The 16,203-nt window shown below is 41.8% G+C and overlaps 1 protein-coding gene across 1 annotated transcript; it reads right to left on the reverse strand.

Annotated features, from left to right (window-relative positions):
• Window positions 1-12,880: 12,880 nt before the first annotated feature.
• On the reverse strand, window positions 12,881-14,244 carry LOC109166767 (zinc finger BED domain-containing protein RICESLEEPER 2-like). The gene is made up of 2 exons (XM_019315656.1): window positions 13,368-14,244; window positions 12,881-13,050 (listed from the first exon to the last, which is right to left on the reverse strand). The coding sequence occupies exons 1-2, from the start codon at window positions 14,242-14,244 to the stop codon at window positions 12,947-12,949; spliced, it is 981 nt and encodes a 326-aa protein (XP_019171201.1). The 3' UTR covers window positions 12,881-12,946.
• Window positions 14,245-16,203: the final 1,959 nt, after the last annotated feature.

Genomic DNA, 16,203 nt, shown 5'->3' on the forward strand with positions numbered 1-16,203 from the left:
GGCGGTGTTTCTATGGTGGGGATGGTGAGGTGCGTGAGAGATGGAAGGGGAGGAAGTGGGGAAGAAGAAGAAGAAGGGGAAGGAGAAGGAGTGTTTTTGATTTGGGGATTTTGTGGGTTTTAGGGATTTGTGGAGTTTTAACAAGGGAGTGTTCCCTTGAGGTTTCAAGAAACACCTTTAGCCTAGTGGTTAAGACCTTGGTCTTATAAGTGGGAGGTCAAGAGTTCAATTCTGATTGGTAACATTAAGCTTTTTGATGATGGGGCCCTTGTCTTTTTTCTTATTTCGGCTTTTAGTGGTGAGGTTTGGCTAGTTTGTATAGTTTTAGTTCTACCCCCCCGTAAATAGAACCGAATTTCGAACTAATCTTTTATTTATAATATTTCCAAGTAATTAAGCTAAGTAAGTAGTTCTACTACGAAGGTGATTACAAAGAAATCACCGACTTATCCCAGACAGAATTCGTTTTCTTGGCTTTCTCCCACGGGGTCTGCGTGGTCCTCGTCTTCTGGGGTTGGGTTTCCTTCCTCGAGATTGTTCTCGTTCCCGAGGTCGGCTTGAGTGCGGCTCATGACGAATACTTTTCCAGGAGCGCCATAGTTTCCTTGATGAGTGGTGCCCCCATGTTGTCCCATGGTGGTAGTGCGTGGTTTCTGGGGTTGGGCGCAATGGAAGGTCTTGTGTCCTTCTTCTCCGCAGTTGAAGCATCGCAAGGGATTGCCTATGCAATCTTTGCCTCTATGGTTCTTGTTGCATTTTGGACAAGGAAAGCTCCTGGTGTTAGCGTCGTTGTTCCCCAGGGGTGGCCTTTGGTTGGTCAGGTTACTCGGTCTTGTATTGGTGTCGTTTCTTGCTCTTTTTACTGGTGGTGCCCCTCCTCCGGGGTTCCTCTTTCGTATTTTCTCTTGGACCCCGCGTTGGAGTAGTTGGATTCGGTAGAGATTAGCGGCACTGGAGTAAGCCTCGTTGAGAGTCCGAGGTCCGCTTACCACTAGTGCCTTTCGGGCTTCAAAGTTAAGGCCCGATACGAATCTTTCTATTTTGGTCACCTCGGTGGGGACTAGTTCTGGTGCGAAGCGTGCTAGTTCTAGGAATCGTTTGTGGTATTCCATAACGGTAGCTGCCCCTTGTTTCAGGTAGAGAAACTCTTCGTACATGGATGCCCTCACATGTGTTGGATAGAATCGCTCTCGTAGTCGCGTTTTGAGTTGTTCCCAGTTGAACCCCGGTTCTTGTTGGTAAGTGGGACCCTCGTGGATCCCCCAGAGATCGGCCTCGTGTCCGAAGTAGAACGAGGCTATCTCCACGCGGCGTTCTTCTGGGCATTCCACTAACCCGAGAATTTTGTCAAGGGTTCGGATCCATTCCTCCAGGATTACGGGATCTTCTTCTTCTGAGAACGTAGGTGGTCGATGGTTAGAGACTTGTCGAGCGAAGTCTGCGTTTGCGTTTGAAGGAGGTGGTGGGGGCCTGTCGTTGCGGAGAGCCACGTCGCTTAGTGTTTGGGCGACTTGTGTTAGTTGTTGTAGCGTTTGGGTTAGGGGGTCGTGCGCGGCGGGTTCTGGAGTCCTTGATTGTCTTCTGTTGGGTGCCATGTTGTCGTCTTCCTGGGTCAATGTTTATAAGAACGTTAAATTGGGGCTTGATGTCCCTTTTTATGATAACGGGGGAACGTTTTCTCCAGGTAAGGGAGATTGTGTGTAGGTTTCACAATCTCACCGCGTGTCCTAAGATTCCTGAATCCTATGTTCCTAAATACTTAGAGTTCGAGCCTATTTTCCTAAAGTCCGGCCTTAAGAGTCTTGTCCTAGGGTTAACTTAGGCTCTGATACCAACTGTAACACCCTAGATTTTCAAAATATTTAAAACCCATAAAATAAAGGTGAAATCTCATTAAATCCCAAAACATAATACAAGAGTACGGGGTGCTATGCCACAGCTGAGCTAGAGAACTCAGGTGCACAGGCTAACTAACTAATATCCTCGATAATGTAAACGCATAAACATGGCACGCAGGCCGAAAGGGAAGCTATCTACTTCTACGCTCCAAGTTCTAGCGCTCTCCAGTGACCTACTCTTCTGTGCCTGAAAGCCAAATATATCTGTTCAGCGAGAGATGTTGGTAACCCACTCCAACGCGTTGAAATACAATACATATAGATATATATATAGATATACGAAAAGTCATTTTGAAGCATGATGATATACCCTAAGAGACTCTAGCTTTCAAATCTGGGGACCGACTCGACAAATAGGGGTACACACAATCTACAGTCATAATCAGCATATACGATTCTCACATAGGAAACAGTCATAGATAAGCACAACTAATTGTCACAATTAAGCATTACTAGCAAGAGCCCTATAACAGTCACAACATCAACCCTTCTTATCTCATCATATAGCACACTTTGTTGGCGCCACAGGACCAATCGCATGCCCATACATGAGGGTCAGCGCATATAGCTCTGACACGGCCCCGCAGCACCCTGCCCCGTCTCATACTACGGATGGGTCGATCGCAACCGACAGATGAGCCGCAGCTCTATATAATATTTGTATACCTGACCGGTCTTTACCAGCCTGGTTAACAGTTGGGATGGTTCTCAACCCATTCAACTGCCCGTATAGTGGACCTTTGTCCCATATAATATTTATATACCTGACCGGTCTCTACCAGCCTGGTTAATAGTTGGGATGGTTCTCAACCCATTCAACTGCCCGTATAGTGGACCTTAGTCCTATATAATATTTAAATACCTGACCGGTCTCTACCAGCCTGGTAAACAGCCGGTATGGTTCTCAGCCCATCCGACTGCCCGTATAGCCCGATTGATCTCAACCAAGTCGGGGTAACATGCACACATAACATATAGCAAACACATGCAGCCCATATTAGCACATTGGGAAGGGGGAGAAAACGTATAACAAAACCTATGCGTGATCCTTCACATTTTAAGAATAGTCCTAAGGGGTTCATACTTCTTTCACCTAGGTCAACGGGATACCAATTCAACTAGCATGCAATACATAAGACTCATACGACCTACGAACGGTACCCGAAATCAAACTAGACTTAGGCACGATAGACTGTGTGCGTTGGGACACCACGGGTGTCGGGGGAACATCAGACGGGGAAGCCGGGGTCCCGAAGGGTGGGAATTTCCAGCGGGTAGCCGGTGGGTGGGGGTTCACCCGCCGGCTGCCCACCGGTGTTTACTGTTCCGGGCAGTGGGTGCCCGGCGGGCAGCTGCCCGCCCGCCGGCTGCCCGCTGCCGGAGCACCTCTTTTGGCTGCGGGTAGGTGGCGAGTCCCCTACCCCCACCTACCCCCCACTGACTCTTTTCACCAAAAACGCCCCGGGAACCTTTGTGGAACCCGAAACCATGCTTAGACACTTTCAAACGCAATTGATAACACACGTAGACAATTAACGGATCAAAATCAAGAAACAAACGGCACATAACCTATCATGCTTTTCTAAACATAATAAACACCCAATCATGCGAAATCCCACCCAATATACCAAGAATAATACCATAGAAATTCCACGATATAACCTAGGGTTCTAATTATTTTTAAATCAACAAGAACACAATTCATCTTCCAAAATCAAGATTCGGTAGGAATATCATATAACTATCAAGAACCTCATATAATCATTAAGAACATCAAGAACACCATGTGATTATCAAGAACGTCATATAATCATCAAGAACACCACAATTATCAAGAACCTTTCATCATCAAGATCACCCATGGAAATCATCCCACCAATCATCAATAATAATATCACAAATCATCAACACACAATAATACGGGGAAATCATAAGAGGGGAATCATAACTAAGAAAATTGGTTTTGTTGAGACACGGGTTACCTCTTAGCCTTAATTAATTCCTTGGCTATGAAGGGTCTTTCTTTAAGCTTTCTTGCTTTCTTGATTTCTTCTAAGGGAATTCTTGGAGCTCTTTGGGGTGGTGGGACGTTATTGTGGTGGGGGGTTTTTAGGTGCCTCTTATGTCCCCTATTTATATATTTAGGAGTCCTAATTAGGAACTAATATTATAGGCTTGCTAATTCTATTCCTTTTGGGACTAAGGGTTGGGTTTAGGGATAAGGGCCCGTGGACTATGGTGGGCCTTTCCTAATTAATTATTGTGATTTAATTCCTTCTTTTGGGTAATTGGCTAAATGATTTAATTGATTTTAGGGATCGTAACACGGGGTGTTACATAACATCCAAGGGTTTGATTCTGATGCCTAGTGAGATCATTACTCCTTCTGAGGCTGATACTGTTGATGATACCCCCTACGGTCGTGACTTGCAGCTGTCCTTGCGATTGAAGGCTCGTGTGTCTGAGCTGCAGACTGTGAATAACATTATCTCGCATCTGCTCAATGTGGCTTGCACAGAGTTGTCATCGTTCTTTCTCCGAATGAGCCTTTCTGAGTCTGCTGCTGGTGAAGCTTTGAAGTCTGACATTAGAGGTCCCTCTAATGCTTAACGAGTCCTTTTTCTATCATTTGCAAAAAGGGGGAGTACTATACTCAGGGGGAGTATTTGTGTGATGGTTATTTGTGGTGGTTGAAGTACCTTCTGGCCCTGTCTGGGCGTGCTGATGATCTGATCTATGTCTTTATCTAGCACGGGTTGTGTGCTGATGTGTTTATGGGTTGTAATCAAACAATATTTCTTTTTGCTATAACTGTTGCGAGTACTGACCCTTTTTTTTATTCTGCTATTCTCTATCTTTAGTTGAGATATTTTATCTTTAGTTGAGTTTTTTTTGCCAAATAATAGTCAAATGGGGAGTTTGTTAGTGTGTTATTTTTTTAAGAAAAACCCCAACATATAATTGGCAATATTATTATGGCAAATTAAGATAGGGTTTAGCTTGGTGTCTATCCGTCTTTGAAGAAGACTGATTGATCAGTAAAATCAACAGACGCGCCTCTAGATCAAGCCACCGAAGATTTGATAAAAGACAGTTTCTAAGGGCTGGAACGCGGTTATGAGATGATGGTTTTGGAAAGAATATCAACGAATCAGCTTGAGAGGTATGAACCGAATCTTAAGATTTCTTTCTTCACAAAAAGTTCTACCATCTACAATCAGAGATATATTTGGAGAGTGTCCAAATCAAAGATGTAACACCCCTAATTTTTCAAGCTATTTAAAGCCTTAAATATGCAGATATCTACACAAAACATCAGACACAGCGGAAGACAGAAAGAGGAATATATATACTGGAAGTAAAAGGGGTGCTATGCCACGCTCATCCAGAGATGAACGCTCAGGCTAACATCTGCATAATTCAACATCTAAAACCATACACGTTCAAAGTACTAAGTCTATACTTGGCTCACAGGCCACAAAACACAAGATAGGAGCTACACTAGCTGGCACTAAACCGCGCTCTCGTCTAAATATCACCTGAAAGAAACACATAAAAGATTGGACGACGCCCGGTCAGCGAATGATGCTGGTAACCCACCAATACATGTGAAATATCATATATAGATAAGGTATACATTTGTAAAGTCATTTGCGAAACAGAATACATATATATATAAGTTCAAAACCAAGAGCAAAGGTCAACACAAGACTCAAAGCACTCACAACAAGATAAGGGAACACATCCCAAGACTACGAAGAACAACAAAGACTCACAATGACGGCGCAAGGTATCATCTATCATCACACAATAGATTAACACTCGACCTGCACAACTCAAAAGAATAAGGATACGACAAATGGCAACACATACCTAGGCAACACATGCCTTTGTGACAACACACGTCACAACAAGAGAACTCACCACAACGGCTACACAAGCCTTCGTGACATCACCCATTACGAATTGATATGCCTTCCTTATGCCCGGTTCCAACCTTATGGCAACCCCCAACCTTATGTCTAGTTTCAACCTTTACCTCCAGGACCCCTATACACCAAGTCCAACCTTTTCCCTCCGAGGACCGTCGTCCCCTCTCCGACAGATCTCCAACAGAACCACCGATTTCATAGTACACGAGGGTACCGATCAGACACACGGCAACACATGCCACCCAAGAAATACGTGAACCTTACACAAAGGTCACAAACTCCATAACCACGACATGGCCACCACGAGGACCACTGCAATACCTTAGTGACTAGTGTCTCATACCACTAATCGTGCAATCCAGGTAAAGCCACACACACATCACACACCAACAGGAATCAATAAATGGATCACAACGAAGATATGAAACTATACTCAATCAAAGAGTGTATCACAGTCCAACAACAACAACGATGAATAACACAAGTCATCATCAACCAATAGGAAGGTACAACCGACACACACGCGAGCATTTAAACACTGAACTAGCATGCTTATCAAACGGGTAAACCAAACGTAGTTCCAAAGAACACACAAGACTCATAACGGTGCAACGAAACACAATGTTGAACACCTAGCACGATTCAAGACACCAAAACCTATATGGATTCCTACCATGTAGTTCTAGACATACGAAATATCAACAAGACGCTCAAATAGTTCCACAAAAGAACATCGGGAAGTCAAAAGACCAAATACCGAGTCAAAAGAATCACGGAGAACAAATCCCCGCCAAACAACATTACGTACCCTGCGGGTGGGCCCACGGGTAGGCCCCTACCGTGCTTCCGCCCGCGTGTACATACCCACGTCCAACTTGTACCCCGCGGGTGGGCGGCGGGTGGACGCCTACCCGCTGTTCCGCCCGCGGGTACGTACCTATACACCAAATAATCGCTTCGGGGATTTTCAACACCAAGCTCAAATTCAAGTCCAAAACATGCCAAATCTCACCAAATACAACAAAATGACTTGAATCAAAGGAATAGCCAAGCAATGGCATACAAGAACCCTAAACACAAGCTCTAGATATGCATTTTCACAAGACAACGCATAAATACTCACATTTCATAGAGAAACACATGTAGAATCCAAGAAATCATCATATAGGTAAGCAAAATAGATTTTGTAGAGCATGGGTTACCTCTTGTAGACCAAAACCTTCACTTAACACTTCACCAAGCTCCTAATAAGGCTCACCTTCCAACCCACTTCAAGAACACACCAAAAGATCATAAAGATTCTATCTTTAAGAAAAGACACCTTAGAAAACACTAAAAACACAAGATGAACATAGATCTTACCCTCCTAGATGCCCAAATGTATGAAAGGTAGAATCTTGGAGATAACTCTTGAAGATTTGACAAGGCTTCAACTTGGCTTGGAAGAAAAGCTATCTACCTTTTTAGAGAGAAGGTAGAGCCAAAGTTTGGAAAGTGTTAGGAGAGAAGTGAGGATTGTCTACTGGGTTAGCTTGCATTACTAACACAAGATGAAAAGTCATGAATACCCTTACAAAAATGAAGAGGTGTAAGGGGACAAGGGAACTCCTCACAAAGCTTAAGGTACAACCTTGACTTTGGGGTTGACAAGTCAATTATTAGTCCCCGACTATTGAATTTTCAAAATTTTTAGGAATTAAGATACCAATTGAATTAGGAATAATTACTTAATTAATCCCTTAATCGATTTTGGATTACAGGGTGTCACATCCTCTCCCCCTTCAAAGAAACTTCGTCCCCGAAGCTTGGGTATGACGAATTAAGACAAACGGTGAGACGAAACAACTATGTGACAAGAATGCCAAGAACAATCTCTTTTGGTCAAAATCCAAAAGGATTCACAAGGATTCAAAGCAAGAAAGAAGGTATACTAAAACAAGAATTGGAGAAATTTTACTAACGGATATATTGAGCATATCAAACTCTAAACCAAACACAACCACCAACTTCTAGCCAACAACTACGAACTAACAACTATTTCAAAGCACCAACCACAAAACCAGCTACTCTACAAAACAAACAAGCAAGAACAAGTACACAAGGCAAACAACAAGCAACTACCAACGGTATCAACAACTAAGAAGATAACAACATCAAGGGAAGGGCGAATAAGATCACTACAACACCGAGCTAGAACGACTCACTCTCCGACTCATGGGTTCCCTCTTCAGATTCTTCATCATCCCCACCTCTACGGCTTGAACTAGACTCAATCTGATCTAGCCTTTGGTGCACGGCAACAAACTGTGTCTTCATGTACGCGGAGCCTTCTTCAATCATGCGGTTCTGTTGACGAAGCAAGGTAACAACTCGCTCCTCATGCGTCATGGCATCATGCACCCTTTTGGTACGGGCTTCCCATCTTCTTTGGTTTTCTTCACTTTCAAAATCACTTTCCTCGGCCTCGGCAGCTTCCGGTGCTTCCACTTCTTCCTCATGGCCTGCTTCACCCTCATCTTCTTCATCGCCTCCCAAACTCTGGACAGCGAGGTTCAACTTCCCGGCGTGAATCCCAAGCTCGGCTGCCAACTCGTGTAACACCCCCATTTCTTAAACTACATAAACTGTCAAAAAATACATACAATTTTTTTTTTTGAAAATGAATGTAACTGCGGAAGCGAAAATAAAACTAAAAGAAAAGGAGAGTGCTACCGCCACGCTCAGGTATTTCTCTATACCCAAACGCTAAGGCTAAATTTACAATTTACAATAAACAACTCAAAATATGTATTAGTACAAAAACAACTAACAATTCAAATGTTTAACTAATAAATGATATCTCTACGTGGTTCACTCATTCTCATGTCCAATGCTCATGCAAGAGTTCCTGCAAAAACAATTAAAGAATAGAAAACAAAGAAACACACAAATTCAGCATTAAGCTTGTAAGATCTACTTCACCCCGTAAAACATATTTGCACATAGCACATAGGAGCACATAATTGGAATATTTGTAAGATCTACCTCCCGCTGCTCCTCCGGCTCCTGGGGGTGGCGGTAACGCCCTTTGATTGGCCTGATGAGGGCACTCGGAACCTTTGTGACCCCTATCTTCGTAACGAAAGCATCGTAACACGAAGCCGTTGCAGTTCTGACCGGCATGTACCTTTCCACTTGATTCCCTTGCTCCATCCGGTTGGGTCCTTGGGTTGAAGATGGCACACTCTTAGCTTGAAAACTTGGTCGTGGCTTCTTAACGGTGGAAGAACCTCCGCTCTCGGTCCTCTTCCTTGCTAGCTCATAAGACCCTCGCTGAAGCTGCTGAACACGGTACAGATCCGCGGCACTCACATAAGCATCCTTAAGAGAACTCGGCCTGCTCACAGTCAAAGCCTTTCGTGCCTCGTAATTCAAGCCGGCAACGAATTTCTCGACCTTAGCGAGCTCCGTATGCACGAGCATCCGAGCAAAGCGCGCCAACTCCAAAAACTTCTCGTGGTACTCGACCACTGACAGAGATCCTTGCTGAAGATGGAGGAACTCCTCGTACATGGCGGCTCACACGTGTGCCAGGTAAAACCTCTCGCGCATCCTATCCTTAAGCGCAGATCAATTGAACTCAGGCTCTTCACGGTTGGTCGGACCCTCATGAATCCACCACAGATCAGCCTCATGATAGAAGTAGAACGTTGCTAATTCTACCCTTCTCTCCTCCGGACAACCCACAACCGCGAAGATCTTGTCAAACACTCTCATCCATTCCTCCAAAACAACCGGGTCTTCTTCACCCGCGAAGGTCGGCGGCCTGTGACCCGACACAAAATGACCCATGTCCATGTGCCCAGCAGGTTGAGGAGGTGGCATGGGATGGTTGTTGTTCAGCAAAGCCTCACTAAGAGTCTACATCGTCTGCATCAACTGCTGCAGGTTCTGAGCAAGCTGCTCATTCGTCGGGGTCTCCGGGGTACGCGCTCGTGGACGAGGAGGCATCGCAAACTTCTACAACAACAACACGGTTACCAAGAAGACAACAAGCAAGCAAATAACTGAAAGCAACACTCAGCTCACCGCGCAACCTAGAGTCCTAAGCCTAACACTAAGATTCTTAAGGTCACTTTAAGGTCTCAAACCACACTTAGCCACTTAGAAGTCTAGACTTCACCCTCCTAGGCTCAAAACTAGGCTCTGATACCAACTGTAACACCCCACTAATTTTCCAAGCTATTTAAAGCCTTAAATATGCAGATATCTAAACAAAATATCAGACACAGCGGAAGACAGAAAGAGGAATATATATACTGGAAGTAAAAGGGGTGCAATGCCACGCTCATCCAGAGATGAACACTCGGGCTAATATCTGCATAATTCAACATCTAAAACCATACATGTTCAAAGTACTAAGTCTATACTTGGCTCACAGGCCACAAAACACAAGAAAGGAGCTACTCTAGCTGGCACTAAACCGCGCTTTCGTCTAAACATCACCTGAAAGAAACACATAAAAGATGGGACGACGCCCGGTCAGCAAATGATTCTGGTAACCCACCAATACATGTGAAATATCATACATAGATAACGTATACATTTGTAAAGTCATTTGCGAAACGGAATACATATATATATATATACATATATATATACATATATATATATAGGTTCAAAACCAAGAGCAAAGGTCAACACAAGACTACGAAGAACAACAACGACTCACAAGGACGGCTCAAGGTATCATCTATCATCACACGATAGCAAATGTATCATCTATCATCACCTATCATCACAAGGACATGACAAATGGCAACACATGCCTTTGTGACAACACACATCACAAGAAAAGAACTCACAACAACGGTTACACAAGCCTTCGTGACATCACCCATCACGAATTGATATGTCTTCCTTATGCCCGGTTCCAACCTTATGGCTACCCCCAACCTTATGTCTAGTTCCAACCTTTACGTCCAGGACCCCTGTACACCAAGTCTAACCTTCTCCCTCCGATAGATCTCCAACAGAACCACCGATTTCATAGTACACGAGGGTACCGATCACACACACGGCAACACATGCCACCCAAGAAATACGTGAACCTTACACAAAGGTCACAAACTCCATAATCACGTCATGGCCACCACGAGGACCACTGCAATACATTGGTGACTAGTGTCCCATACCATTAATCATGCAATCCAGGTAAAGCCACACACACATCACACCTCAACAAGAATCAATCAATGGACCACAACGAAGATATGAAACCATACTCAATCAAAGAGTGTATCAGAGTACAACAACAACGATGAATAACACAAGTCATCATCAACCAATAGGATGGTACAACCGACACACAAGCTAGCATTTAATCACCGAACTACCATACTTATCAAACAGGTAAACCAAACGTAGTTCCGAAGAACACACAAGACTCATCACGGTTCAACGAAACACAATGTTGAACACTTAGCATGATTCAAGACACCAAAACCTACATGGATTCCTACCATATAGTTCTAGACATACGAAACATCAAGAAAACGCTCATATAGTTCCATAAAAGAATATCGGGAAGTCAAAAGACCAAATGCCGAGTCAAAAGAATCACGGGGAACAAATCCCCGCCAAACCACATTACGTACCACACGGGTGGGCCACGGGTAGGCCCCTACCCGTGGTTCCGCCCGCGGGTACGTACAGACGTCCAACTTGTACCCCGCGGGTGGGCGGCGGGTAGACGCCTACCCGCTGTTTCGCCCGCGGGTACGTACCTGTACACCAAATAATCCCTTCGAGGATTTTCAACACCAAGCTCAAATTCAAGTCCAAAACATGCCAAATCTCACCAAATACAACAAAATGACTTGAATCAAAGGAATAGCCAAGCAATGGCATACAAGAACCCTAAACACAAGCTCTAGATATGCATTTTCACAAGACAACGCATAAATACTCACATTTCATAGAGAAACACATGTAGGATCCAAGAAATCATCATATAGGTAAGCAAAATAGATTTTGTAGAGCATGGGTTACCTCTTGTAGACCAAAACCTTCACTTAACACTTCACCAAGCTCCTAATAAGGCTCACCTTCCAACTAGGGGTGGAAATGGGCCAGGCCAAGCCAGGCTTTTAAAAATTAGGCCCGGGCCTGTTAGGAAAAGGTAAAGCCTAGGCCTGGGCCTGGGCCTGTATGTAGATTTTTTTTAGGCTCAAGCCTGGGCCTGCAGTAGGCCTGGCTTAGCCTGAAGCCTTTTTAAAAGCCTATTTACTAAATAGGCTTTTAAAAAGGCTTCAATGTAGGTTCTAAATAGGCTTTGAGAGTATTTAAATAGGCTCAAAGCCTATTTAAAGCCTACATTTTAAAGACTTTTAATATACACCTGTAAAAAATAATAATATTATTAAATTACAATCAACCAATAATCATAAACTACAAAACCATGTTCATATTTTATAATAAAATGTCCAACAACACAAGTTTAATAAGTAGGGGTTCATAATACAAAATCATACAAGTTTGATAACTTCAAGTCTACAAGTCCATAATACAAAAGTCCACAAATTCACAAGTTTAACAACAACAGAAATCATAAGTCCACAATACATACATGAAACATTAAACATAATAACAACAATAGTATTCAAATATAAAATTAAACAAGTCATGGCTTCAACATAATCTCCTCTTGTCCAGAATCCCCCTACACAATGAAAAAATTGAGAATATTAAAGTAACAAATAGTAATATAAAATAATATAAAATATTAAAGTAATAAGTACATTCTTACCTTTTGTTTTTTCTTCAGCCCATATTTGTTACGAAGCCAATCCCCACCACAAATAAGAGCTTCAATAGATTCCTCATTTAAGCTAGCACGATATTCATCAATGACTCTTCCCCCAGCACTAAATGTAGATTCAGATGCCACACTTGAAATAGGAACAGCTAGTATATCACAAGCCAGCTTTGATAAAATTTTAAACTTTGGGCTATTATTTTTCCACCACGCCAAGGCACAAAAGGATGAAGTAGAAGAAGGAATAAAAAGATTTTCCTCAAGATAAGTCTCCATCTCTGATTTCGTAAGAGGAATTGATTGACTTTGGTAAACCATACTCAATATTTCTTGCATCCCTTTATCCATTTGTTGTCCACCATCAACCAAAGTGTTGCTTTCAACATTGACTTCACTATGTCCACTAGTAGAAGAAGCATCTTGACTATACAAGTTCACATAATCAAGATATAAATCTTCTAATGCCTTTTTCACCTTCTCCACATTCTTTTCAGCATCACTTGGTGTTTTATACAATAAGGGAAAAGTTATCTTAATACCATTCAATTTCATCCTTGGATCTAAAACACATGCAATAGACATTAACAAATTACACTCCCCCCCAATATTTGTCAAATTTTGCTTTCATAGGTATTGCCATATCACTCATAAACATGTCAAAACACTCAGCTGCATTATCAATAACCTTTTTCACCCTTTGAATTTCAGCTAGGTACAAGTTAGAAGTAGGGTAATCACTACCTGAGATGACATGAGTGGCATCATTAAAAACCTCCAAAAGTTTACAAACCTTCTCAATCTTGTCCCAATCCTCAAATGATGGTGCATACTTATAATGTGGCTCTTTTTCATTGTAATCTGAAAATGCATGTTTAAATTTACTTGCAGTAGACAACATCAAGAATGTGGAGTTCCATCTTGTTGGACAATCAAGAATAAGTTTCCTTTCTTTCAATCCTTTTAATTCAACAACTTCATGGAATGACTTTAGCCTTGCATCTGAAGAATTTATAAATTTCACACTTTCACGAACATTGAGAATGATATCTTTAATAGTGTTAAGGCCATCTTGCACCAACAAATTCAGAATGTGAGCACAACACCTAACATGAAAAAGTTGCCCCCCAAGTACTAACTTACTGCTCAATGACATGTTTTCTTTCAAACTTCTAACACAAGAGTCATTGTAAGATGCATTGTCAACAGTTACTGAGAATACTTTATTCTCAATGCCCCATCCTCTCAAACACTTGAAAATAGCATTTGCTATATCTGTTCCCCGTCGAGGAGGAGGCACTTTGACAAAATTCAAAACTCTCTTCTGAAGGTTCCAACTTGCATCAACAAAATGACCTGTCACAACCATGTACTCAACTACTTGGTGACTTGACTTCCACATGTCTGTTGTAATGCTAACCTTACTCACATTATTCAAAATCTTTTTCAAAGTATTCTTTTCAGCTTCATACAATTGCAAACAATCACTTCTTGCTGTTTTACGACTAACTCTTCTAAAATTTGGATTTGCATATTCAAAACCCCACATGAACATGTCATCCTCTACGATGCTAAATGGTCGCTCATGCACCATGATTCCACAAGCAATAATCTCTCTCATCTTTTCATTGGAGTATTTAGCATTAGGAACAATAAAAGGATTACCACCAAATTCACTAGGCGGACGAAATTGTATCGTTGTTTGCTTATTTTCTCGAGAGATATGCAACTTGCACTGCAAGCAAATCTCTGAGTGCCTCTTAAGATATCTAGTGCTTCCACCCTTTCCACCAGTAGAGTATTTTTCCTTACAATACAAACACACTGCTTTCTTTGTACCATTAGCAAGTACAATTTCATCAAAATCCTTCCATACCTGAGATGTTTTTTTCCGCTTTTTTGTTAAGATTGAATCATTCTCAACCCTATTGACTTCTTCAGAATTGTTACTTTCAATTGGTTGACTTGAAGAAATTGATGGAGTTGTAGTTGTAACTTGCACATTAACTTCTTCAGGAGTAGATTCATTTGTATTGTTACTTGCCATCCTATATAATTTTATAAATATTTAACCATCAACAATACACACATAAACAACTAGTTAAGGAATAAACAACTAAACTAATACATTCTTATTTTATTACTGTAATCACTAATCAGCAACTGTAATTAGCTTAGCTTAGCAACTGTAATTAGCTTATTTTATTAGCAATTATAAGAACAGTAATTAGCTTAGCTTAGATTCCTAATTAGCTTCCTAATTAGCTTACTGCCTTACTGTTATTACTTAGCTTCCTAATTAGCTTAGCTTAATAGCAATTAGCAACTAAGATAGGAAGCTTAGCTTAATAGCAATTAGCAACTAAGAACAGTAATCAATGTATTAATTAGCTTATTGGTATAGTTAGCAATTAGCAACTAAGAACAGTAAAGAAATGATTTCCTAATATAAGTTTAACACATACTCAAAGTACAATTCATGGGAATAAAGTAAGTCGTAGGTAAATGGCCCAACACATATTATATTATAGTTCAATTCATGTGAAGACAGTGACTTTCTGGATCGGAATAGAACAATCTTATTGCAAAATTAATAAATAACACTACTTGGTATGCATTATTATTACAACTAAGAACAATTAGGCAAATTGGCAGAGATCTTTTTCAGAAAATAGAGAAATCTAAGGCTTCTTAGGCTTCTTAGCCAACAACACAAAGTAAATCACTGCCAACAACACAAAGTAAATCACTGCCAACACAGAGAAATCTAAGGCTTCTTAGGCTTCTTAACCATCAATACACACATAAACAACTAGTTAAGGATAAGGGAAGAAGGAAGAAGACACTGCCAATTCTGAGTCGCAGTAAATCACTAACCTCACATGAGTCGCTGCAAATTCTGAGTCGCGTCGCCGTTTCCGTTTCGCCTGAGTGGTTGCGTACCTACGTCCGTTGTCCTCGCCGACTTGCCGGGATGTGCAGTAACTCGCCTCACCGCCTCGCCGGAGTCGCCGGGATGCAGGGATGCACCGTAAATCGCCTCGCCGACTCGCTGTTTTTGTAGAACCGTAAATCGCAATTCACAAATGTCTGATGTCTCGAGTCTCGACTAAGTGTTTGACTAGGGTCTAGGGTTGTACAACTATACTTATGTTTATATAGTGGGCTATATTATAAATATAAAAATATAATAGTTATAATATGTAATATATATAATAATTAGATATATATAATATATATTTTATATATATTTTTATATAAACAGGCCAGGCCTGCAGGCTCGCAGGCCAGGCTTTTATATATAGGCCTGAGCCTATTTAACTAAATAGGCTCTTAAATAGGCTTGAGCCTGGCCTTTTTATTAAACAGGCCAAGCCAAGCCAAGCCTTAAATAGGCCAGGCCATAGGCCCCTACGTAGGGGCCTGGCCCATTCCCACCCCTACTTCCAACCCACTTCAAGAACACACCAAATGATCATAAAGATTCTATCTTTAAGAAAAGACACCTTAGAAAACACTAAAAACACAAGATGAACATAGATCTTACCCTCCTAGATGCCCAAATGTATGAAAGGTAGAA

The sequence above is a fragment of the Ipomoea nil genome, unplaced genomic scaffold, assembly GCF_001879475.1.
Source record: "Ipomoea nil cultivar Tokyo-kokei standard unplaced genomic scaffold, Asagao_1.1 scaffold3105, whole genome shotgun sequence".
Taxonomy (NCBI): Eukaryota; Viridiplantae; Streptophyta; class Magnoliopsida; order Solanales; family Convolvulaceae; genus Ipomoea; species Ipomoea nil.

Coding starts and splice junctions, on each gene's coding strand:
- LOC109166767 (XM_019315656.1), bottom strand. CDS start 14,244: ATGAGAGAGATTATTGCTTGTGGAATCATGGTGCATGAGCGACCATTT. Junction 13,051..13,367: donor TGCCACTCATGTCATCTCAG/GTAGTGATTACC, acceptor GAACTTGTATAG/TCAAGATGCTTCTTCTACTA.